The 25,717-nt window shown below is 36.1% G+C and overlaps 1 protein-coding gene across 1 annotated transcript in view; it reads right to left on the bottom strand.

Moving 5' to 3' along the window:
- Positions 1–22,522, bottom strand: part of KIF5B (kinesin family member 5B) — a 29,526-nt gene extending 7,004 nt beyond the window's left edge. Inside the window, exons 1-20 of the mRNA XM_009869686.1 lie at positions 22,487–22,522; positions 18,396–18,483; positions 16,671–16,744; positions 16,096–16,200; positions 15,635–15,683; positions 15,256–15,311; positions 15,063–15,150; positions 13,501–13,625; positions 11,771–11,875; positions 11,239–11,384; positions 9,428–9,576; positions 7,880–8,073; positions 7,039–7,107; positions 5,541–5,747; positions 3,901–4,044; positions 3,066–3,254; positions 2,068–2,185; positions 1,671–1,732; positions 1,455–1,564; positions 1,182–1,283 (exon numbers count right to left, since the gene is read on the bottom strand). Coding sequence (XP_009867988.1) covers positions 1,182–1,283; positions 1,455–1,564; positions 1,671–1,732; positions 2,068–2,185; positions 3,066–3,254; positions 3,901–4,044; positions 5,541–5,747; positions 7,039–7,107; positions 7,880–8,073; positions 9,428–9,576; positions 11,239–11,384; positions 11,771–11,875; positions 13,501–13,625; positions 15,063–15,150; positions 15,256–15,311; positions 15,635–15,683; positions 16,096–16,200; positions 16,671–16,744; positions 18,396–18,483; positions 22,487–22,522 — 2,216 coding nt within the window. The remainder of the gene's footprint in view (positions 1–1,181; positions 1,284–1,454; positions 1,565–1,670; positions 1,733–2,067; positions 2,186–3,065; positions 3,255–3,900; positions 4,045–5,540; positions 5,748–7,038; positions 7,108–7,879; positions 8,074–9,427; positions 9,577–11,238; positions 11,385–11,770; positions 11,876–13,500; positions 13,626–15,062; positions 15,151–15,255; positions 15,312–15,634; positions 15,684–16,095; positions 16,201–16,670; positions 16,745–18,395; positions 18,484–22,486) is intronic.
- Between the last annotated feature and the right edge of the window lie 3,195 nt (positions 22,523–25,717).

Below are 25,717 nucleotides of genomic sequence, written 5' to 3'. Positions count from 1 at the left end.
GAAAGAGAGAAATCCTTTTAGTACTCAAGGAATACAAAGAAGTATGTTCAGATGCATCAATTTTAAGTTTCCAGAACAGGTAAAGAAAGCCTGTCTGCCAAGATCAGCATGAACACTTGGGGATACCTCATCCTACAGATGTTCTTAGCTCTGACCAGCTGAGAAGTATCACGTGACAGATTAAGGATTTTTTCTTTGTTTAGTGTAAGACATTTAAGACAGACAATGGAAAATAATTAATTCAAAAAGGTTGGGATAGGACATGGAATACCAAACTAATTTTTAATACTTCTTTGTTAAGTCTTTTGAAGAGGAAAATTTCTACTATAGCAAGTGCCTTTAAGGGATCAATGCTATCTATACCTTAGCCTACAAACTAAAATAAGCAGCGACAATGTGGTACATATAGCAAACCTTACAAGAGAACCTACTGTAACTTCCAAAATCGCTGTGGCATATAAATCTGAATAAGATGGATTCACAAGACCTGACTACTATTAACATTTTAGTCAGTTAAATCAACACTGTATTTCACAGTCAGACTAAAAGAAAAAAAGTAAAAAAGCAAGCGCTGCTTATTGGTTATCTGTATAGACCAATCAAGTCCCTCCGATTATTTCAAATTCTATGATAAAAGCCTGAAAGCCACTGTGTGTGTTTAAATATGGCCAAAAAGCACGCACTTTTGCTTTAAGTATGTGCTTTCAATTTCTGTAAAGATAAATCCATGTATGCCAGAAAGGGGTTGCTACTGATACTCTACAAACATTTCCAGGAGATTACAGTCAGCTTTTAAATTGCACAAGAACAACAACCAAAAAAAACCACACCATAAGTGAACACAATACAAAAAAAAAAAAAAAAGAGTAAGGGAACTGTTACAAGCCTCTTCCACTCTTAGAGCATGCAATACTTAGCTGCAAACTGAGAAGTTAATTACACCAACCCATAGCATATGAACGAAGAAAAAGATATGGCCTTCGTATCTTTCGTCATTTTACTTCCAATATGAAATGTTTAAGGCGGTGCAAAGGTTTTAAAGAAGTTAGGTTCACGAAGGTTCTGAAGTCTCTCCTTTAACAGGCATATCATACAGAGAGAGCCACTTCAACTTAGGTCACTGTTTTTTAAAACATAAAGTGTTCGCATACACATTTGTTTTATGCATCATTATCACTTACGTAAGTTCGTGGAGTTTTCTACTTTTTTCCTGATCAGTCGCTTTCAACTTCTCATGCTCAACTCTAAGACGTTCCTGTTCAAGCATCATCTTCTGGTTTTGGCTGAACGCAAAAAGTAAATATTTTAATCAGCTGAACTTGTCACTCAAAATTCAGTAAAGCAACACAAGTTACAAGGACACTGCTGGAGGAAACCCTTACCATTTCCTTCCCACCATATCGTGCTTCTGTCCAGAGACATTTGGCACTACTATAACTGTAACAGTTACTTACTCTTGAAGTTCAGTGATAAGTTTCTCCTTTGCATCAACTTCATCTCTTAGGCTACTGATTTGTTTCTGGTGAGTCTCACGATGGCTCTGAATTTGCTGTTCCACAGCTTGCTATTAAGAAAAAAAATAAATTGTGTATTATATGCAATACTTCACTTTGGGGTTTTTGGGGGGGTTTTTTTGGTTTTTTTTTAAAGAAACAATGAAATTAACTTACTTTGACTTCATTTGCAGTTTGAACCTTATTTAAGTGCTCTTTCTCCATCTCATGGACTTTTTCTAGTAGGGGTAGAAGAGATACAACACATTTCAGCCAGGTAACTAGGTGATCACAGGGAAGATGGAGCTAATTCCCCCTTCCCAACACTTCAAAATTTTGAAAAAGTCCCCTTCTACCACAAAGATCAGCTAAATCAGCAATGTCTTTAATTTACTCCTATCCACAGTTTTTTCAAAAGCAAATCCGCTCTCCTGTTAATTCCACATGTTCAGTAGCAAGAAGCCATTCTATAGCTCTGTCCTTCAATCTAAATAGAACAGAACAATTCCCCATTTATCCCGATATACTGAAAATGGTGATGGTGGTAGGTGGGGTGTAAGGAGACAACTCCTACCCTGTGCTCGGAGTTGAACTAACTCTTCATTAAGGGAATCCACAGACTCTTCCAGTTGTCTCTTCTTCTGTTCCACGTTCTGAAGATACTCAGTCAACGACTTGATCTTAGCTTCATGCTTGTACAACGGAAAGATTCATTTACTATTGAACTAGGTATCACAGAATTACATCTGCATAAACAGGGTATACTTGTTTAAAAATAAGTAACCTGATCTCAAAACAAAAGTGGTGCCAATTAAGTTCAAAGATGAATATGATTACTCAAGTAGATCCGTAATGTAGCCTGTAAGACTATGTCTTTATTCTGGAATGAAATACATTTTTGGCTGGGAGAAAAGATGTTTTGCGTGCTAAATACTATCACAAGCAAGAGAGTCCCACGGTATTTGGAAGACTGCACTGAAATATGCATCTCCTGATTTAAAAAAAAAGATGACCATCTGTATGTAAAACAAAACATAGAAAAACTAAGTTGCATATGTTGATCACAATTTTCAGAGGTGTTAGAAATAACATTACTGATAATTTCTACCTAGAGCACTAAAGCAGCCTTTTTCACTTTAGAAGTAAATTTAGTCTGCTCTGCAAGCCTACTGTAATTTTACTGTGCTACTGCTACCTCTCCCACTTCCAACTTGTTGCATTAGTACACAGTGTGCTTGCGAGCCACTGCTTCTGTAAGACTTGGATTTGTAAAGGATCCTGTGATAGAGAACATATGGACCCTAGTATTTAATACAAGTGCTACAAAAACATCACCAGGCTACAAACATATTGCAGAAATTCTAAATTGTGTGAAATTTCCATCACACAGTTACTCAGAAGCATCCAAACCGAAGACAGTATTCAGGATACATTCGAGTCATGTGGCTGCTTGACAAACATACCTTATTAAGTGTCAAAACGAAATTGTAACTTCTCCCCTTCCCCCCCACTCCAGCAGGTTAATGAATTCAAAAGACAATTTAGGAAATAATGCTGTAAAGAAACATTTACCTGTGAAATACGTAGCTGGCAAGCAGCCAACTCTTTCTCATTTTCTTCCATTTTCTTATTGCTTTCAGCTTGTGTGCCTTCCAACTGTTTGCAACGTTTTACCATTGTTTTTACTTCTGATTTCATTTTACTAATGTACAGTCTTGCAACTGTGAATTCTTCATCTATCATGCCAGTTCCCTCAGGCTGCTGAAAAGTGTGGAATGACACATTTAGAAATAACAAAAATAACAAAAGAGAATTAAAGATCAGCTGAAGCAACTTCATGCCCAGCACACAGCCCTCACCTCAACTGATAATCAGAGCATTTGAACACCAAAATAATATTTTTTTTCTTTTTAAGTTTTCTGATTGCTTATGTAGAAGATTTTAAGATACTGAGTTGCTTGAAGAGGGAAATACAGTTCACTATAGATTTCTAACACTGCACACATTCTCATCCTAGAGCGGTCTTCTAAAGTTATCTTTTTCAGTTCTTTGTTCCATTTTAAGTATAAGTATCATCCTGGTTGCCACTGTAGGTCCGCGTTAGATTTCTAAAATGATACTGTTGACTACAACCATTGCATATAGCTGTTTAACAGTCTGAATGAAAATACTACTGCAGAAAAACAAAAAAATCGTACCTGCTCTTCCCTACCTTTGCATAAACAAATTCTGTTTGGGACCCAATTAAACCACCGTATAAGCAATGCATAAGCTTATGCCCAAATTATTAATATGTATGAGGCTTTCTAACATGGTTACTTTTACCATACTAAGAAAATTGACTCCACCTACCCACAGTGTATGTGTGTAAAAAATGGCATTAAAAATTGCACTGGCTTATTCTTACCTTGACATCGTTATTCCCTACTGCAATTCCTATCTCTGCAAGATCTTTCAGTAAGGAGGCCATCATTTCTGTTGCTCGTTTCTTCTGATGGTTGGTCATTTCTTTAAGTTTCTGAAGTTCTGCATCTATACTGGCTAGAGTAACCTACAGTAAAAGCATAAGATAGAGTTAATTTTCTTCCCAGTAGCTGATATAGTGCTGTGTTTGGATTTAGCATGACAGTAAGGTTTATAACATTGTGCATGACGTGGTTTGTGTAGTAGTATTATTTATCATCCCTTTTCTGTCCCATTAGACTGCCTTTACCACAACCCCAAAATTTATCTTTTTTTTCCTGATTCTCTCATGACTCTGCAGTGTGGGGAGCGAGCGAATGGCTGAATGGTGTTCAGCTGCCTGCCAGGTTAAACCACACTGAAAACACAGAAATAACATCTACGAACAGTTACTGCTTTCTTATGGATTGAATTATTCATGGCACTCGACAGATGTTAGTTATAATAACCACTAGAATGACTTGACTATCTATAACTGATATTAAAACCAACAAAAACATAAAGAAAAAAAAACACGAACAGAAAAAAAAATCACCACATACTTCAGAATCATACACACAGAGCGAGCCTATTCCACCAAATTTTAAATGCTGCTCACAATAATAAGACGATAGATGATCGGACTTGCTGACAAGCTCCAAACTACCACTAAAGATTACTCAGCTCAGAAGATTGAGAAGTTTAAAGAAAAGTTTCATGATTTTGTATTTTGGTGCCAGTGTTCCATCTAGTCAGATCTTACTGACTTAAAACTGAAAGTCACATTCACTGAAAGACTCAGATCCACTCAATTTTAATCTTCAAGAAGAGACACGAGTGAGACTTGCACCACCACATATTCTGTCTGCAATGCCAGCCAACAGATAACCTGTTCCAGTACTTGAAATTTCAGGATAGTGGGCAGAGTATTAACTATTTAAATCTAATTCAAGTCTGGTAAGTAATTAGCTATCAAAACTGTCAGTCAATTCAGAAACTATGCAGGTATGTGAGCAGGCCTATGACACTCACCCTGTGAGACTGCTGCTGTATCTGTATTAACCAGGGTGAGCATTTGGAGTATGTCCTCAGTGTTCAGGACTACTCCTTTCAGAAAGTAAAATAAACTGCCTATTTTTGAAAGCATCAAGGTAAGTTACTTTACATTCCATAAATACAGCATGCAGATACACATTTCTTTTGAGAAAAGGTGTAGCGTGCTCACTGCAATTTCAAGACTGGAAGGAGTAGATTCTTAAGTGAGGATTACCACAACTGCACCAGAAAGACAAAACTGAGTCACATCACCAGCATGAAACGAAAGTGTTAACTTCTGTCATCTAGGATTTTTCTGAATACTCTTCATGTAGTAAAATGCCACAGGTACTAAAAAGACGAGACCTATCAATGTCAATATTCACTATGCATTTTTGTGAAGCTTCCTAGTTGTAGAAAATCATCCTTTATTAAAAGTAAACATATATTAGACTTAGATTCCCATTTTCCCTTGTAAAACCCTTAAAATGACTTATAGCAAGAAATACAGATTAAGGCAAGAAAAGTTACATTGAAGACAGACAGTAATTTCTTAGCCTGATTTCGTACCGATTTTTGATTGAGTTCATCACTAAGCAATTCATACTCCTTTGCCTTATCTTCTACTTCCTGCGACTTCTGATCATAATTGACAGCTAATTCTTCAAGGGCCTGTAACACCTCTTTCACTTCCTCTTTGGAGGCATCGTTCTCAGCCTGAAGGCGATTCAACTCCGCTTGCAGGTTGTCTTGGTCCCGTCTAGTCGATGCTAGAAGCTGCAATAGTGATAGAGATTTATTTAAAACTACAACAACAAATAATCATCAAGAAAATTCAATGTATAAGTTGAATCTCATTAATGCTTTTAGCTTCTACAATATCTAGCCTACATATATATTCTTTTTTTTTTTTAATGTCTTGCATCATGCAATAGGGATGCCAAGGACGGGTACAGCAAACATATCATAGAATCATAGAACGGCCTAGGCTGGAAGGGACCTTAGAGATCATCTAGTCCAACCTCCCTGTCATGGGCAGGGACACCTCTCAACTAAATCAGGCAACACATGGGGACCGAATGGGGATCGAACCTGCGGCCTTGGTGTTATCAGCACCAAGCCCACCCAACTGAGCTAACCGGCCCCCCTATAATGAGCAATTAAATTTATCATCCATATCCATAGCTCTTTAAAGTATTTTCAAAATGGAAGTGGTTACAAATCAAGACACATAATGACAGAAACTGAAAATGCATGTGGAATATCGCAAGTTCTTAAGAAAAAGCCACTGAACACTACTCATGAATCTGAAATTGCCAACAGGCTCCTGACAACGCTTCAGCATTTTAACAGTTGGCTGCTGAAGAAAAACTAGACAAAGTGAACAGTTGCTAAAGATGCAGATTTATTTATTTAAATAAGACTAAAGAGTAGCTTCAACTTCCCGAGTCCTCAACACATTTCTTCCTTGCCATGTACATAAAGATTTTTTAGTTTTTGTGCTATATATAATATTTTTTTCTAATAATTTGGCTAAATTAAATTAACAATAGGTATTTTCTCCATTTAATAAAGTTACACCACTGGCATACAAATTGTTCGAATATTCTGACAGCTATGGGGTCTGAAATAGCACATAAATACCTCCTTTTTCATTATTGGCCATTACATTTCTCTCCTCCTCCTTCTCTCTCTGTACAGCAACTGATCAGAAGTAACCCTTAAAAAACGATTTCTTACAGTAAATCAAGGTATCTTCAGTTTTGACAAACTGCTAATTTCACATAGGCAAAACAACTGCTGGTGTCTTCCCATAAATATTTCAATTTCTCCAATCTTCATGGACACTTAAGGCTGAAGTAAACTGGTTTAAGCTTAACCATTAGCACAGTGTTAAGTAGGGGGAATGAATAGGCAAAGCACTTTGATAAAGCATGAGAGAGACTACTGTACTAGTAAGCCATCATTCTACTCCCTGGTCATAGACACTGACCTATTCAGAACGCCTCCAATTTCTTTAAAAGAAAGACAAACAAAACCAGAATGAAGATGCAAGAGTGAAACTCACCTCCTCCTGATCCAACATTTGTGTTTTTAGCTTTTCTACTAGCTGACTCTGCTGATTAATTTCTTCATCCTGCAGTTGAAGTAAGAAAGGGCTCAATAAACTGACAAATACTGACCAGTAAAAATAATTTAGGCATCCAACTCTTTCAAATTCTGAGATAATTTTACAACTGAAAGCAATAAAAGAAAAAAAAATCCTTCCAATTACAGTGGCTGATCCATTAGGCTATAAACGTGGCATTTATGTGTAAAAAAAAAAAAAAAGACAAAATTTTTACACCTGTGCTTTTGCAAATCTTCTCCAAGTTGTTCTAACTTCCATGAAACAATTCAGATCTAATTAAAAGATTTTTTTCCTCTCCAAATTCAGTACTATTCTTAAATTTATGTTCAAATAATATATACGTAAAACAGAAAAAAAACCAAAACACACCACTATCTTCAAAATTACTCATTTTCTTGCTTTCTCATTGTTTTGTTTTGTCTGGTGCAGTAAGACTCCAGACAATCAGCTAGGAACGTTCTACACCCATAAAGTAGAAAATACTAATTTTTCCATTCTAACTTCCGTTTTTATGGTTATTCCTATAAGCTGGTACTTTAGCTTGCAGGACATTTTTTAGGAGTTCAGCAAAGGGAGAGCAACTAAGAAAGGACACACACTTAGCACCAGCTAAAGCAATTTTGATTTCTCTTAATCAGACCTTCAGAATTAGAGAAGGCACTCCAGGCAAATACTTAAGCAAGCTTTACTAACAAACAAGGACTGGCAAATTAAATATTACATAATATACTTCAAGATATATTTTTAAGAGGTGTTACATTAAATAAGGACGGCATACCTTGTCATCCAGTTGTTTGTATAGTTTGGCAATTTCTTCCTCGCATTTTCTTCTCTCAGCATCAGTGAAATTGCCCGTTACTCCAATTGTGGTGGCTGGTTTATCATTAGTAACGGTAATATCCTTGTCCACTGCAAAAGCTTCTAAGTTGGCCTTCTCCTTGTCAAACTGTTCATCAACCGGTACAGTCTCCCCTTAAAGAACACACCTAGTTTTAGTGCAGTCAGACATGAGGCTTATCTTCCACAGCGCTAGCCTTGGGAAGTATTACACACTCCCTACCAAGAGCACTGTTCCACAGGTAATAAGCAATCAAGTTGATGTGATTGCATGGTAAAGAAAAAAAAAAAAGATCACTACATCATCCAAACTATCTCCTGCTTATCACAGATAATTATATTTCACCCAGTTACTCAGCTATGAGCTCCAAATCTCACATCAAACTGTATCCTCTAGAAAGGCACCTAACTTGCCCTGAAGATAGAAAATTCTCTCCTTTCCCTTGGCCATCTGTTTTGCTAGGTAGCCACACTACTTTTAAATTGCTCTCCTTCTAATTCAAAATATTTTTTGAGTCACACTTTTATCCTTTCATGTTCGTTAAGCCTCTTCTGATGAGAACACTTTACTAACTTCACATAGAAAAAAAACACCACAAGGCACTTCTCTGTTTAACTAAATTCCTTAGTGTCTTATTACGAAATATTTCACGCAGCCCTTGAAAGGTGTGGGCTCTCTGCAACACTTCAGTAGCTTGTGTAAATATTCTCAAAGAACTATATGTAACACTTCAGGTGTGGCCTCATACCATCTCTGCAAAAGGCTTAAAAACATATTAAAAAAAAATAACACATTCTACCTAAATTAAAGTGAGCTCATTTTTCTCAGATTTACATCAGAACATGATACAGCTGTCTACAAAACTGCAAAAACATTTTCTATAGCTGCTAAACTTCGCAATACATCTGCAAAAATGACGTATGTTCCTCCTTTCCTGAATTTAAGGTTTCATATATAATGTGCATTTTGCCAGGTGCTTCAGTCAATAAGTTAATTATTCAGGAAGAAAGAACAGGCACACATTCTGTACAGTCAGCAGCTCTGGCGTTTGGGTGGTTTTTTTGCCTATTAACATGTTTTGAGTTCTAAATGAGGACAAGATTTTGTGATGTTGATTTGAATTAGAAAACCAAACCACAGATAATACTTAGTTTGGTACCTGTGTTTACAATTAATATAACTTTTCTTCCCAAAAAAATAAAATTTTTAGAATATAATCCTAGCTCTGCTAGTAAACCAACTACTGAAGAACCTAGCATCTTTCAGATATACTTTCAGATATTTTAGTCATTATGTGATTATTAGAAATTGTTGCAGTTGCAATACAGTGAAAAATACACAGTTCCAATGTCAACTTAATATCCTAGCTTTAATAGTCTTATTACTGTCTTGCATAGTGCTTATATTTATTTTTGGTACCCTGAAGACTAATTCAGTTTCTGTTGTCTTGCCTAAATCTTGCAGAACAATAAAATAATAGCTTCTCACCATTCCGCCATCTGTTGAGTTCATTTTCTAGCCACTGTATGGTGTTACGTAGAGTCTTGTTTTTCTCTTTTTCCTTCTCATACTTCTTCTTCCACTGCTCTGCAGTGAGCTCCACGTTGACACAGACTGTGTTCTTAATGGTCTTTGCTCTACATAGAAAGAGAAAAAAGCTCTGAAACTTCTTTTTTAAGGAAATGAATTAAAGGTTACCAAATAAAATTCCTGCAAATCACAGGCAAAAGGGTAAGCACTCTCACTTCTTTCCAAAGCTTATTTCTACTCCCTGTCAACTTCCCATTCTTTCAACTGAATCAATATAACTTAACGGACAGAGTAAAACTTTGGGAAGACTGAAAAATCCCAGGCTGGTTGAATAAGCAAAATCCATCTGCATACTTTCACCTGAAAGAATTCAGGTCAGGACAGCTTTGAAAAAAGGGTAGTATTTGCCACAACTAACAAACGTTTCTCCAGTGGAGAGCATAATACTTTTAGGGTGTAAATCACTGTCCTAGTTTGAGAGCACCAAGACAAAAGTATAGCTTAGTTAAGAAACAGCTCATTTCAGCCTAAAAACCCATTAACCAAAAAGGTGCACAAGCTATAAAGTTCAGATGTGATTGTCTACGTTGTCAGGCAAACCTCATCCAAAGACATTAGCTTTGGAGGCACTATTAATATATTATCACAAAGTTAATGTAGTTTTTACTTCAGTGCCGTACATCATCTCAGTAATTTTTCTGTATAGTTTCCTACTACCAAATACCTCCTCTCAAAGATCAAAATGTGTTAGTTAAAAATTTCCCACCCCTCCCCAAATTATGATTCCTATAAGCATCCTTCTGTAAAGTTTTACTGGGACTGATTACTACCAAAAGACACATCATTTTCTACTAAGTTGTGCGACATTTATCCAGCCTTCAGTTACCACAGCTGAGGGTTTCAGCATAAATTTAACATCCTTGTATTAATTTACCAGACTAACTATGGTGGCTGAGATAGCAGCGTACTCCATTAACTTCTGAAGAAGTCAAGAGCATGAGGCAGCAAAACTACAGAGCTACAGCTGGAAGACACTTTCTGACAGCTCATTCAAGAAATACTAAGATGAAAAGACCTCCCAGATTCTAAAAGGAGTGTAGAAAAACCTCAGTGCTGCAGAATGCAGTCATTACTTGACATCCATTAACTACTCAAATTCTGCCAGAAGTTCTCAAGTCATCTAGTCTAATTCCCATAATAAAATACTTCTCTGAAAACACCAGTAGAAAAAGTAAGTAAAAAAGCTTTTGTAATGTGCTCCAGTAAATGAAGTTATTAAATCTAGTGGTCAGGAACTGAAGTACTACAACTGAAGCATTAATAACAGAATGATAAAGAAGAAGTACCTAATGAAACATCAGATTTGAACCAGGAACTTAGAAATTCAATTACAAATTATATAGGAATTTAGAAATATTAATTCCAATGTTCCTGGAATGCCAGGTACAAGAAACAGACCAGAAGATGTAATTCAACATGCTATCAGAGGAAGTGTGGCAGAGGACAGGCTCTCCTAGCAAATAAAGGATTCAACTTAACAGGGAGAAAGTCCTTCTTCCCTCTTTCCATTAAAGAAAATAATAATAAAAAGAATAGATTCTGCCCAGTTTAAGGTAGAACACAACACTTAACCACGTGTGCACTGAATTACACAAAGTAAACATTCCAATTAATTTAGTTCATAAATCTTAACAGAGCAACTTCCTTATTTTTCATTCTGCATTTAATTCTGAGCACAGTAAGAGCAAAATATTAACTAATTTACTCACCTTTGGCCAAACAGAAGAGTAGATTTAGTTTCAGATTCATTGTATGAAGATGGAGAACAGCAAATAACAATAGTTGTTCTGCAATTACCCCCTAGTGAATCTTGAAGGATTCTGGTCATTTTGCTATCACGATATGGAACATAAGTCTACAAAGAAAATGGTTAATTTAATCAGCTATGTTTTATTCAGATACACTATTTAATTTGTTGAAGTAAGAGCTACACTTTTGCTAGGTGCAACTTCAGAGACATTAAATTCTACTTCAGTTCATAAATCACAAGACTGAATACACATGAGATGACATAAAATTGTACCTCTATGTTTGATAACTTTCAGAGCACAAGAAAATTTTTAGTACAATGCTTAGATCCCTCAACATTAATTACAACTTTATTAAATGCACTGATGCAACTGGATTAGTTTAAAAGACTGCGCGTATCACTGAGATCAGGAAAGAATTTCGGCATAACACCATGCTCATAGATGCAAGCCTTTAATCCTGAAGTATAAAAATACAAAAGAGAACACTTACACTACTTTCAGCCAAAGCCGAGATGACATTTCCAAGAGCAGACAAAGACTTGTTGATGTTCTTGGCCTCGTCCAGCACAGCACCTTCTGCTCCAGTTTTACTAACCTATACAATATTTCAGTAAATTACTAAATGCAAAAACCCCCCACTTTCTAGTTTAATGTAAAACTTGAGTAATTTTTCTACTTTTAAGTCAGTCTCCTTGACTCTGGGGTACCCATAAGCAAGTCAAATTAGAATCAGCAAACTCTTCCTCAGACTTTCCCTGACTCACCATCAATTTTTCATTCAAAACTCACTGTTTGAAGATGTTTGATTTTTTAAACTAAAGTATTTTCCCTGCAAAGTACACCTTTATAAACGTATAGTTAAAAAAAACATCTGTCAACAACTTCAAAAGTTGTTTATAAAAAAGCTTGAATTCCTTAAAAGGAAGTAAGTGTCATGAATAGTTTGTCCAGATGTCATCCTCAAAAAAACCCCAAAAATCAACCAACAGAACACCTAAAACAACAACAACAACAAAATACCCAACAGAAAAACCCCAAACAACATCCCCTCTAAAAAAAAACAACAGAAAACCACCACACACCACCACTGACCCTTCCAGAAAATACAACAGTCTCAGCAAGAAGTTGTGAGGGCAGATTTTAAAGGTTGAATGTGGCCTACTTGAGTGCTCTAGGAACTTCAGCAGGTATCAGCAGAAATGTAAAAATGGGGGGGGGGGGAAAAAAAAAAAAATAAATTTACCCTGACACCATTCTAGTTGCCTTTGCTCTTCTCTACCTCAAGGGGTGAATTTGGCTTACAGTTCTACATCCCTCTTTTTACTATTCTTATGACTACAGCAAAACAATTCTATGTACCCATATTTAAACCACCCACGATAAGGCATCAGAAAACCTCATGTATCTCAAAAACAACCAAGAAAAGTAGACTTTGAAACAAACTGTGAAAGGAACAAAATCACAAGAGAAAGGAGACCTGAACCCAGCCCTTTTAACTTTGTTCTCCCTTTAAGGCTTCCAGTTTCATTCTCATTAAAAGACAAAAAAAATACCATTCCTAAGAAACACATTTCAGAATAAACACAGGATCAGAGACAACAATAAGGCCATAAAACAATGACATGAAGAAGTACAACAGCATGCAGAAAGGACTGAAAAAAGCTGGAGACAAAAGATAGGAATAAACCCATCAGCAAAGATGAAAAGCACATCAAAATTCTAGCTCTTAAAAGGCTAATTACAGTCTATAAGAAGTGAATAAACAAAATGGGACACATTTCCTTTCCTGCTTTAAGCCACTGACGCAGGAAAGCAAGCTGTAATTTTATACGTTAATCAGAATTTCAAATTAAGAAACTTGGTACCACTATGTAAGAAAATTCAGATATTCCACATCCATAAACCACTTTTTTATTGCAGCACCTAGCCAGCCAACACACCTGTACACTTTTTTGCTCTCCCAGATACTGAGACTGAACTCTAGCCTATTTCCACACCCTATTTCATATTTACAAACTCTCGCTGCAGAAATAGCAGGTCAGCTTAAAGAGGTAGTACCCAAAAACCTACCCAGATTAGGATTCGGAAACCACATTTCAAAGTCAACATGAAAGCACTTCAGAGATGACAACTGAACAACCAGTATGACATTAATGTAAAATATTTGGCTGTAAAGAATAAACAGAGTTTTTCAGAGCAGAGAAAGAAATTCAGAATTACCTTTTCACTACCTGCCAAGTCCACAAGGTAAAGTTTTCCACTTAGTTTCTGTTCTGTTTGAGTATTCTCTTGCTTTACATTAATAAGAAAGATACTATGACTTCGGGAGCTGTGTTCATTCATATCTATAATCCAAAATACATAAATTGTCAAAAATATTTGTACAACCATACTAACTTAGCAAAACATATCTTCCCACAGCGAAGCAACAGAGCTAAAGCTACTGAAGCTGTATAGAGTCATCTCCCCATGACAATGAAACTGGAGGCAGCAAAACCAATAGTATCACCTAACCCAGTAACAAAGATCCAGTCTCACGTGGGCTTCTATTATTACCACATAAGCTCACTGATAAAGATTTGTTAGCCTGTCAACTATGGATTTCACATATTCAATTTAGTTTATTAGAACAGAAAGCACAATTACATTCTGCTATCAGTACATATGGGTTTTTTTGTAAATTTACAATGTATTACACTGCATCCTTTTAAGAAAATTTGAACTAGATGGCCATAACCTTTCAGCCCTTTCTAGTTTACTTATCTACTGCCCCCTCTGCCACAAAACATGCAGAGTAAACAAGACTCACTGAATTTAAAGAAATTTTTTAATGGATTAAAATCATTAAGCTGACCACAAACTGAATGAGAACATCGGCCTGTTTCTTCTTCCTTTTAACCATAATTCCCTCACAGGCTTAAGAGGACCAGCTTATCGATGCTACAGAAACAGCTCCACATAGCTCCATTCTATCTAAATTTCCACTATTTCTCCATTATTTAGTCTGGTCCCCACTTCAGAACCTAACTACCTAGGAGCAATGAAGTGGAAGTGCAGGACTGAGTCACTCTTAAGGGGAACATCATATTTTTATTTTCAATCTTTAACAAAAAAAAGAATTAGAAGAAAAATCTTTTATTTTCTTAATGACTGTGTTTTAGTATTATTTTGCATGCACCTTACCTTTCCTTGTCTTTTTTTTTTTTTAGTTGGGTTGGGTTTTTTGTTTGTTTGCCTTTTATTTGGTTTGGTTTTTTTAACATACTGTCACTTCCTAATCCTGCTTCTTGTGGGAGTTCGGGGACCTGTGACATGGCTCTTTACAACACAGTTGCATGTCCAGGCCAAAAAGCTTGGGATGTTGCTTAAATTTGCAGCATGTCTGACTACATACTCCAACCAGCTTTTCTTAAAATATGCAAGAGAATGGCCAGATGTCAGACAAGGCACAGCGCCTACTTACAGATTCACAGGTTAACTGGAACAAATTCCACAGATGGGGATTTTGCACTATTCCTACTGCAGAGGTACAGCTTACTCTCCAGTGATTGGGAGATCCTCACTGAACACTTACCTTCTCTTTTCGATCCAAGTTTAAGCAATAACATCTAACAAGAAATTAATTGAAATACTTGTTTCTGAAAGACAAGCTGACACTGCTTATGATAGACCCTTTCAAAAGCCTGAATTATTTTGCTCACTATTTTTGCCTTCCTTACTTTTTAAGGCATATCAGAAGCGAACTGATAAAGTACTAAAAGGAGACAAACAATAATACTTACTTGTAACTGCTACATGTCGGTTTGATTTTCCTTCATCTATAGTATCCATAACTTCTTCTGGACTACATACAAAACGCTCTGTGCAACCCTTTGAGAAAAAAAAAAAAGGCAAAAATAACACCAGACCAACAAGTCAGAAGTAAGTTGTGTGTGCTAAGAGTGCAAAATGAAATCATATCAGATTGATGCTCACCTTTACATAGGGAACTCTATTTTTGTCCTCATGAACAGAAAGATTGGTCTTCGAAACTGGAAGAGAAGTTGTTCTAAAGCTTATGTATATATAATTTCTTTGCAAAAAGAATGAGCTGTATACAATGCAGCCCAAGCCATAGATGTTACTTGTCAGTAACACTTGATAAGAACTTAATACACATGAAACAACCACCCCTGCAGCTTTGGTAATACTATATAGACTAGCTCCATGCTTTGCCATTTTGATGTGCCCTTATCATGTATAGGTTATTAGCATACTGTATACCTATCTTAGTATCACGATAAATTGTTGGGTTTTTTTATATCTCTCCCCAGAACAATTTATTTTCTATGTTCAATATAAATAAAAGGCTTACCATCCAAAAGGTCCCTTATTTTATCCAAGTATATTTCAAAATATGACACCTAGAAGTGGGAAGGAGAATGAAGATACAGCATCAGAAGGTAAAAATGCTTTGCTTTTTGATGAGAAGGATCCAGTATGCTTATCATGACCTTCCACATAATACCACATCTAGCTCAAGTCCTGAAGGCTGAACTAAAATAAACCTTTAAGAAGAAACTATTTTGAACAAAAGCTTCAGACACTATCAGCACTGCCATAGGTTATCAGGATAGCTACCATCAATGTTTAATGGAAACAAGATTAAAGTGTTAACGTAATTCTTCTTTACAAAGAGTCAGTTACTTAAGAAATAACTCAGATTTAGATTTTCCAAGTTACAAGCATTTTAAACAGATATAGAACATCCATTTAGCCATAGACTACTTCCAGTTTTAATGTAGATTAAATAAGTAACAATGCAAAAAAGTTTACCTTAATATGAAACTCAAGATTCTCATCCATAGAGTAAATATAATTAAAAATATCTTGCACTATTCTTGGAATAATACCCATTCCATCTGGGTCATGAAGCTTTCCCTTATTAGAAAAAGATAAAATAAAATGAAACATTCATACTGAATCCAACATCACAGAGAGCATCCAACGGCAAAACAAGTAGTTAACATACAAATTAGTTTTAAAATGCTGACAGGTATGATGCATTTTGTAACAGAAAGTCTTCACAGTTTGTTTAGCCCCAGCATTTGCCAGGAGTGAAAAAGAACATCCTCAGAAATCTCCCCAACAACTAAAAGTGAAAATGGACTATTAACATTATTCTTGTGTTTCTCATCCTGTTACTGAGGGCTGAAAAAATAAATAAAAAATAATTGCCAATCTCAGTACTAAAATCACATTTTGGGTATCAAAGTATTGTAATAGAAAGGGAAAGAAAATTAAAATTGTACGATGCAAACAAGCAGACATCTTATTTCTAGAAAGATAAGGCTACTGTGACAAAAAGAGATGACAGTCATTAAAAAGAAAATTATTTTAAAATTTCTTACTTCCATAGTGTGTGTCTTTCCAGACGATGTTTGCCCATAAGCAAATATTGTACCATTGTATCCCTCAAGTACATCTGAAGGGAAAGAATATTATCATTAGGGTTCATTTCCTTCTTCAAAAGCAAAGTCAAATGAATCAGAATGCAAGCAGGCAGTTCCTAAGGCAGTTCAGCAAGTTAAAACGTTCAATGTCTGGGAACTCTGTGAAGAGTTCCTTCCTCTGAGAGGAAGGAGGGCGTTCCTCCCTACTCCTTCTCATGCATATTAAGTCATTAATGTGTCAAGTTCCTGCAACCAGGAAAATCAGGACTTCAGAGACAGAAACAGAAAGGAAATCGATACTATGGCGAGGCTGAACACATAGCCTTAGATAACTCAGAAGAAATCACACATGAGAACACTATAATATTTTCTGCCTTCAGGAAAGCTGAATTGACCAGCTGTGAAGAGAATGGGCTATGCAGTACTTTCAAGCATCTTACTCTTTGGCCCTAAGTTTATATTTCAAATTATGAATGAACTAACATAAAGTTTTAGATTAAGGGGTGAGGGGCTGGTGGCTTGCTTTGTTTACAAGTCAGTTACTGGAGAACTACATCCTGCAAGCAAACTTTTATTTTCCAAAACCAAGCACGAGATACTCCAAATGGGGAACTCTGCCAATCCATCATACCCGTAATCCATCTGTACCACCACTACAGCTCATTTGCCACTAGATGTAGCACAGCCCAGGAACGCTGCACAGAGAAACAGACTTGACTTCTAGGCGGAGAAAAGGGGCAGCACTGCAATTCTTAGTTAGTACCAGTTTTTGAGGAGCAAACTTCTGATTACTATTTAACTCGTTAAAAGGTTAAATACTTACAGCAGCATGGATTTTCCACAGCAATTACTTTTTCTAATGATCAAAATATCCCTACATTCACCCAGTCTTCTCCTGTCACTAATAGTTGATATTCTATGAATTTCTGAGAACTTTTTTTCTAAAGTTGTTTTGAAGGTTACGCCAATTAGCACATAATACTGATCTCAAGAAATTCATCAATTTATTTTCAGGAAACAAGTTGTTCCCTGAAAAGTTTCCAACTTACTGTGGTACAACCTTCTTTGTGATAAGACTTGATTTTCTGAAGCTACTATGCCAACAATGACAAAGTTTGGAGAAACTGTACACTCCAACATGCACAGCAGTAACTCCTGTTTAAAACATAACTGTGAGGCTAAAAATCACATTCAAAAAAATCCTCAAGCTGTGCATTAAATAAACAAGCTTAGTAAAGATTTATAGCATATACACAATTCCACAAGTTTCCTCTTATATTCCTCCAAACAAACTAATGTAAGATATGTTCACGAAGAAATGTGAGTGGGAAAAAAAGACCCAAACCATAACTACTTCTGAGAGTTATTTTGATTAATTTCAGACAAGTTGTTTTAAAGAATCTTTTGCAGAGAATTGGAAAAAAAAACAACCCAAAACAAACCACAAAAACAAATCAAAACATGACAGATAAATGTTATCAAATGTTGCAATCAACTGAAATAGCAAGTTAAGCATTGACATAATTGATCAACTACAGGATGATTTTATGCTGCTGTGATCCACATTGGCTCTTATTTAACATTCAGAAGGTAAAAAGAAGCATTAGAAGCATCAGTTTCCAACACTGAAATCCACACAAATATGAGACATTTTGTATGGTTAAAGCTGCTGTTCCACCTTACCTTTGACAATTTTTTTAGCACAATCATTGTATACTTGTTCCTGTGATGTGTTTGACTGGAATACACGGTCAAATATATATGGCTTGGACTGAAAAAAAAAAGACAAAAGAACAGAAGAGCTATAAAAAAAATAGATGCTGGAAGCAGAACAGGAAGGTGTTTGCTAATTACTTTAGAAGTAGCCTATACAGTCTCAGCCCAATCTTTTGTTTTATTTTAAGCACCTGAAGACTGTAGCAAGGGAATCAGCTTATACAGCGTTGCCTAAATCTTCAGATGCTTGCCTACAAGTAAGGCCTTGAATTAAATATATTTGGTTTCAAAGTGCAATCTAAAGAGTCCTCCAAAACTACTCTGCCACATGACTTCAATTTACTGGATTTACAAGGTTAAGTCAATGCCTAGTCTGTACATCTGAGAACTTCTCATCCTCTTCTACTCTGGGAGCAGATTTACTCTGGTAAATCCAAATTATTAAAATCAACTTACACCACATCAGAGTATCTGTCTTGGTAATATTTGTTAGAAATCTCAAACCAAAAGAAAACATTTACAGTGAGCACAAGAACTATTTCCCCATACATGATATCCTTAAAATAAAGCTTCATAAGCAGAAGGAGAAGGCTATTTTGGAAGAAAGTAACCTTTCACAGAAGACTCATTTTGCAAGCTCTGACATAGCTTTTTAAAAGGAATGTTGAACTTCAGTTTAAAGACAGTATTTTCATAACACAATTCTATACATGACCGTCTGAAAGCTACAAAGTTGAAATTTCTGTAGCCTTTTCAGAGCTTGCTTTTGTAAGCAGCCAAGCAGATAGGTAAGGTTTACAAGCGACCTAGGTCAGTTAACAGTTGCAGTGAGTTTAGCAATGGTAAGTGCTCTGTTTTGCTTAAATTTAATTCATTATCATCATCCACCAAGGATATTCTGAAATTGCCTCTCTGGCAAAGAAACAAGTATAGCTTCCATCTTGCTCCCACACATCCACCACATTCCCTTCCCCAGCCTGACCTTTCATCTATCTTTTAATAATGTCTAGCGTAACACCAAACAAAGCTTTTTAGATTCAAGACGTATCTATCTGCTGATGAGGGCTTGAATTCAGGTGGACGAGCTCCCTTCTTGGACAAAATAATTACAGCATTCGTTGCATAACTACACTCAAGAAACCACAAGACTAAGTAAAGAGAAAATGTCCCTAAGGTGCTGAAGTTTGTCAGAATGCTTGTTTTACAGTGGGGAAATCACAAGCCTTCTCAATTACTCATTTCGGCTTCAAATACACCACAAATTCTTGCGTTCTACAGGTAGAATCAAGGCCATGACATATACCAGAAGGCAAACGGCTAACAAGTTCTTATCCTGAGGTAAGAAAATGAAGACTAAGAACACATTACATAAAAGGCAAGTCACCGTAGAAAAGGTAACACTAGCTACACATTTTCTTTCTCACTACCAGCTGCAGCTTCAAAAATCCTCCAGTTTCACAAATAAACATCAGTTACACTACACTCTGGAAGTCACCTACATCACCAAACATTAATCAGATCTCCTTCATGCTCAAGTGCATATTTATATGCATGGAAATAATACCATTTTGGTGGATCATATTTACCACTACATATTGGAAAATTATAGTAAGAAAAGTGACAAGTGTCCAACATCACTGCAATTGGTGCAGCATTAGCAATTTGCGTGCTTGTATTCCTAAGTTTTAAACTCTTTCCCAAATTATTGCTCTTGAAAATATACAGATGACAATTACTCCAACTGATTTTAGAAGAATTAGGCAAAGTTCCTGGATACGATCTTCTGACAGTCTACACAGCAACAATACTCCCTATTTCTCACAATTCTCCAATACATCTGATCTTTACAGCTCCCAGCAGAGCACTGCAATTATGAGAACATAAAACTGCACTAAAATGTAAAATTTTGCATAGTGTGTGTTTGAATGTACACACATGCATTATTGGATACATATATATTACTACAGAATATTTCTGATGGCAAATAGCAGATGTTTTTATTTACTTCAAAGAAATTTAGCTTAACAAAAAGAAAAAAAAATCATTAAAAAAAAAAGCAAAACAGGTCTAGCATCCAATACAGGAAGACACGCTGTTAAGAAAGACCTGTAGACACAATCTGCACTAGTCTGCAACCATCCTGCAATCTACAGGTATCTGCAGCAGGTTCTGAAAAAGCTTTCCTTCTTTAAATTTTTAAATGGGATTTTTTAAGTCTTCCAGCAATTGAAGGTTGACTGAATTGAACTATTCTCTTTTTTATCTGCGTCAAATGAAAGTTATGTTTACTAATTTGAGAGTAATCTTAGACATAGAATACTTTTAGACTACCTACTCTCTAATTGTAATTTAAATGCCTTCGTAAGAGAACAGAGCCAAATTACAGCATCTTGTATAATTATAGTAGTCTCTCATGTTTTATAAAATGTTAATATAAAGAACAGGACATATGACAAACACCATAGACTAGTAAGAACAAAAAACCAAGCTGCAAGGACTTCACTGGGGCCGTAATGCCTTTAATTCATCTTATGTATACAGTGGAAAGCTGCTAGGCATGCGACAAATTCCAGTTTCTTTCAAGTTAACAACTGCCACCAACACAGATATAAAAAATGTAATAATTACGGCCAAAGGAATCCTCACAAGGGGTCCTGTTTGTAATACTTGTCATTTCCCCACCCCTTGCAGGCAGAAAGTGGAATATTTGTTTACATGTCCTCAGTATTGTATGTTCCTAGATGAAGCCACAATACAACCTCAAGGCACTCAAAAATCTAATTACATATTTCCCTTCCCTCCCAGGTCACAGTACATTTATCACACCTATGGAAATCCACAATAGTGATGTCTCTGCTCCATTATCACTGAATCAATATCTACCCAAGTAGGTTTAGCCAAGCAGCTTCCAGGATAATCATGTTTTAAGAATACAAGTTACTCCCACTCAGTATGCTTTCACATCTTTGACATCTGCAATGTTATCTTATCACTTTTCTTTACAGTCTACTTTCTGCTGTAAACAAAGCTAAAACAGTATTACACAGATTACCCTGCCCTAGAAAGTCTCCTCATTACCTTTAAGAGATTAATCAAGATAGATTAAAGTGTCAGATATTTTTTCTATACCAGATGCCTTTTACTCCCCAAATAGTAAACAATCAGGTATTACAGTGAACTGAAAATACAAAAGCAACATGACCACGTGGTGTCCATAACCATGGTAGAGGCAGTGTCATCACAGTGATATGATGCTGCTTTGACATACTCCAGATATTTTCAGCAAGTGTTGCTCAAACCTTACTGAAAACTTAACGCATACGACCTATAAGCAACACATAAAATACTAAGTGAACAAGCAGAGCTTATGACATTCTCTCTCCAAACAGAGACAACTGAACATTTACAATAATGCCTTGCCTAGCATTTGTCCAACTCCAAGACAACTTCAGCTCCTGCAGTCCCCTGTACTGAAGGGATGTGGTCCCACATCAAAAACTATGCAAGCAGTTTATGCCAACATGATTTAGTAGTAAACCGATTCTTAATCAATGGTTTGTGTTTAAGTACACAGTTCCACAGTTAACGTGAAGACTAGTTACCCATTATCAATTATACAAAAGGATGCTTGACCCATTTAAATTGTACAACCTTTGGAGCATGCATGAGTTTCTCCAGAAAAGTCAGGTTTTCTCAGGACCTTCAGTGAGAACTACACAAAAAATCTGCCATCATAACTAGACTGAAATCTTACCTTAAACATCCTGAAAATACTTAAGGTTATCTCCATATGAACGAATTTTGAAAACTTTTTACCATTGTAACTTTTTTTAAAGTACAGAATAGGTTATTTGCAAGATTACCTGTGTTCCTGTTATTTTTTTTTAAGCATTTATATCTGAAGCAAAGTCAGTAGCGGAAATTACTTGAAAAGTTATAACATTTTTCTACCACAACATATCCACATGCTCTTTACTCTTTTTTGCTGGACTGGACAGTTAGAACAAACAGTTAGCTTATTACTGGTGAGAGGTGCAAGTAATAAATAACAGGCTTACCTTCCCTGTAAGTTCTGCATCTTTAATAAAGAACATTTTTCCTGTCAGCACAAAGTACGTTAAAAGAAAAATCCCACACCAAAAACACTTCTGGGAAGTATGATGTCAAATACCTGACTCAGTTCTTCCTATTACTAAGCTAAGGTATTGCTGCTATGACACACCTAACAGAGTCAAACAACACAAACGAGTGAAAAAGACACCGTTCCAAACTAGTATTTTATACTTAGGATAAGGAAAAAAGATTTTCTTCTTCTCCTAGCTCTATGCATTAAAAACTGCAGCCAACACTTAATAGATCTCAGCTTTTTCTGCCCTATTTTTCTGATTTCTGTTGTTAGAAAAGGACTAATCACGTTATTTTATTTTTTTAAAACTGTGACTAGAAAACTCAATTTCCAGCATCAAAATTGAGAGGAATTTTGGAACAAGAGCTTCAGCCATGCTTTGCTTTACTAAAAAGTTTCTTCTAAAGGGAAAAGCAAGCACTGCTGGCATACAAATGGTCATTGAATTTCAAAACAAAAAACAAATACGAGTAAGGTGTTTCTAAGTAATGGTACAGCAGCCAGGCAGTACAGCTCTTGCTTTGCACATTTGCCTAGCATAGGCTAGGCTATTTGCTTTCTGTTAAACCATTGTATCAGTAGAATCTGAAAAAAAAATTCTCTATTATTCACCACTTCATGGAACAAAGTAAAAAAATCAATAGTTTAGACAGTAACGTTGAAAGAACACTATTGTTTCATCTACAGATTGTATTTTCTGATTCATGTTTAAAGTTGCAATGTAGAAACAAAGCATATTTGTGTGTTTCTAAGTAAATACTGCTTTCCTTCATGCTAGCAATAAAAAAAAGTTGCTTTAAGAATGCACCTTGCTTCTTGCATTTCTACAGTCCAGCACAGCCTTTCTCTGAGCAATCCACATGAATTACATTTTCCTTTTGAATAATCTGCTGCGAAAAGCTGCCATAATAGCAAATGATCTTCATTAACCTGATTCTAACATAACTTAAACCCAGCCTTGCTCTCGTTTACTAGCCAAGTTAAATGTCTCAAGCTCTTTCCTGGATCACAGGGGTTACGTCTTACAAGTAGTACTCTAATACGAAAATACAGACAGATAAACATAATTCTTTCTTAAAAACCATAGAAATAAGGACTGTACTATGATCATTACTAGAAACACTTTGGCAACAGAGGGATACTGCCCACTTGTGTGAAGGCCCATAACACCTTGCCACTTCAGTCATTTAATAGTACTGTTTTCAGTTTAGGTCTCAGTCTGAAATCCTTAACTGTCACTCTAGTTAATGATCTAAAGGTCATAATCATACGTATCATAAGCTTGCTATCCGCCCCGTTCCATCTTACTCAAAAGCCTGAGATTCATGAGCAAATTGCTATCAATTTTTGTATATAGGTATGATGTTTAACATAAAAGCTATATACTCATAACAAGTCACCCCGTTATCTTTTAGCAAAACCCTTATATTCAGTTAACAGGAAGAGCTGTTAGAAAAAAATATTTAAAAAACGAAATTAAAAGCCACCTTTAATTAATAATTTAAAAGTTCTTTTTAGTTAAAAAAAGTTTCACTCTGTGGAAGAAGAATACTTTTTCAAAGTCTGCTCTTGTAAACAGACGAACACCATGTCCCCTCAAATTGCTGTTACACACCAGCTACAGTTAAAACAAGTATTTTATCTAACACAAATCCAAACAACTCACTTGTCCAGAAAGACAACCATGCCAGTAATTACATAGGAGCTAGGAAGAGAAGGGAGTACAGGTAGCTCAGAGATGACAGGGGAGTCAAGGCAGGAGAAGGGTTTGGTTACCGTCACTTATTTCCCTCCCCACCCTCCTCCACAGAGAAGTCAAATCTGCAGTCCGATACAAGGCTTCCATCATCCTCTCTCCTATCCACCATCACAGGCAACTCCCAAGGATTATCAAAGAAGCCTTCACTGTTTAAGCACAGACCCAGACACACACAAAAGGTGCAAGTCCTTCAGGCAGCTAAGGAAATCGGCTAGCAACAACAACAAAAAAAAAGATGGCTCAATTACTGTTCAGCAGGCAGCAAATATCACGTGCAGCAATAAAGACAGAAATCAAACAGTTGAAAGTAACCAAGCGCACAGCTTGTTGAGGATGTTTTTAGAAACTGTTTCATGAGGAGGACTGTTGGTTACCATCCTCCCTTGAGCAATTCTACCTCAAACAAAAGGCGGACAGCTACAGCCTCAAATTGGAAGGTTTCTAACTTAGCAAAAACTCAAGACAGTTTGTTAAAAAATAAAATAGAAATAAACCCACCAAAAGTTAATGTAACTGTCTCAGTAGTTTTAGAGAATCAAGTCATAACTGTGAGAATATCAATCTCTTAATACATTTACCATTATAAAACTAAGATCACAGACTATCAATCCTTTACTAAGGTTCTGTGAAACAAAACACAAATACTGTGACTGCTACCCAATCTAATAATTGAGGGGGCTACTTTTCCCATAAGTCAGACACAGCAAGTCCTGGGACTAGGACCACTGAAGGATTTTTTCTGTTGTCGTTTTTACCAATGCAGAAAACACTAATGCACAGTTCTAACACTAAATATGAACTCTGGAGCAGAATGCTCCACATGATCCGTGAGGAGCGTTATCATCAGATACATTACCACCTCAGCCCAATTTACATATTTAATATTTTTAAAGCATACTTAAGGAGTATTTAAACAGTGTAAGTTTTCTTTTAGACTGGAACTATTGAAAGAAGATGTGGAAAGTTTATTTTTAAAGACTCAAAAACGATCAAGGTTTCTAAACCTAATCATGGATTTTAAACAGAATATGCAGTGTCACAATAAGCAGGTCTTCACTGATGGAAGTTAAATTTTCCATTTTCCAAGTTTGGTTCCCTTCGCTGAGTTTACCTGTACAAGCACAGGAAGAAGAGATGTACTCCAAGATACTAACTTGCCATCTGAAATAAGCCCAGATTACATCATTCCACAAGAATGCTATCATTCTTGTGGCTCCAGACTCATGGAATTCCATATTTTATTGCCAAATTCAAGTATTTAGTAAGTAATACTAAAAAAATTAAAATATTTTATTAAATCGTCTCCTTTAGCTTCAGGTACTGTGTGAAAAACTACTATTGGTAGCCTCAAGAAACAGAGCATACAAAACAATTTAAAGACAGATAATAACAGACATCTAAGTT

This window comes from Apaloderma vittatum, unplaced genomic scaffold, assembly GCF_000703405.1.
Source record: "Apaloderma vittatum isolate BGI_N311 unplaced genomic scaffold, ASM70340v1 scaffold23075, whole genome shotgun sequence".
NCBI lineage: Eukaryota > Metazoa > Chordata > Aves > Trogoniformes > Trogonidae > Apaloderma > Apaloderma vittatum.
The sequence above is the reverse complement of the archived record's forward strand: the minus strand, read 5'-3'. Positions and strand labels throughout refer to the sequence as shown.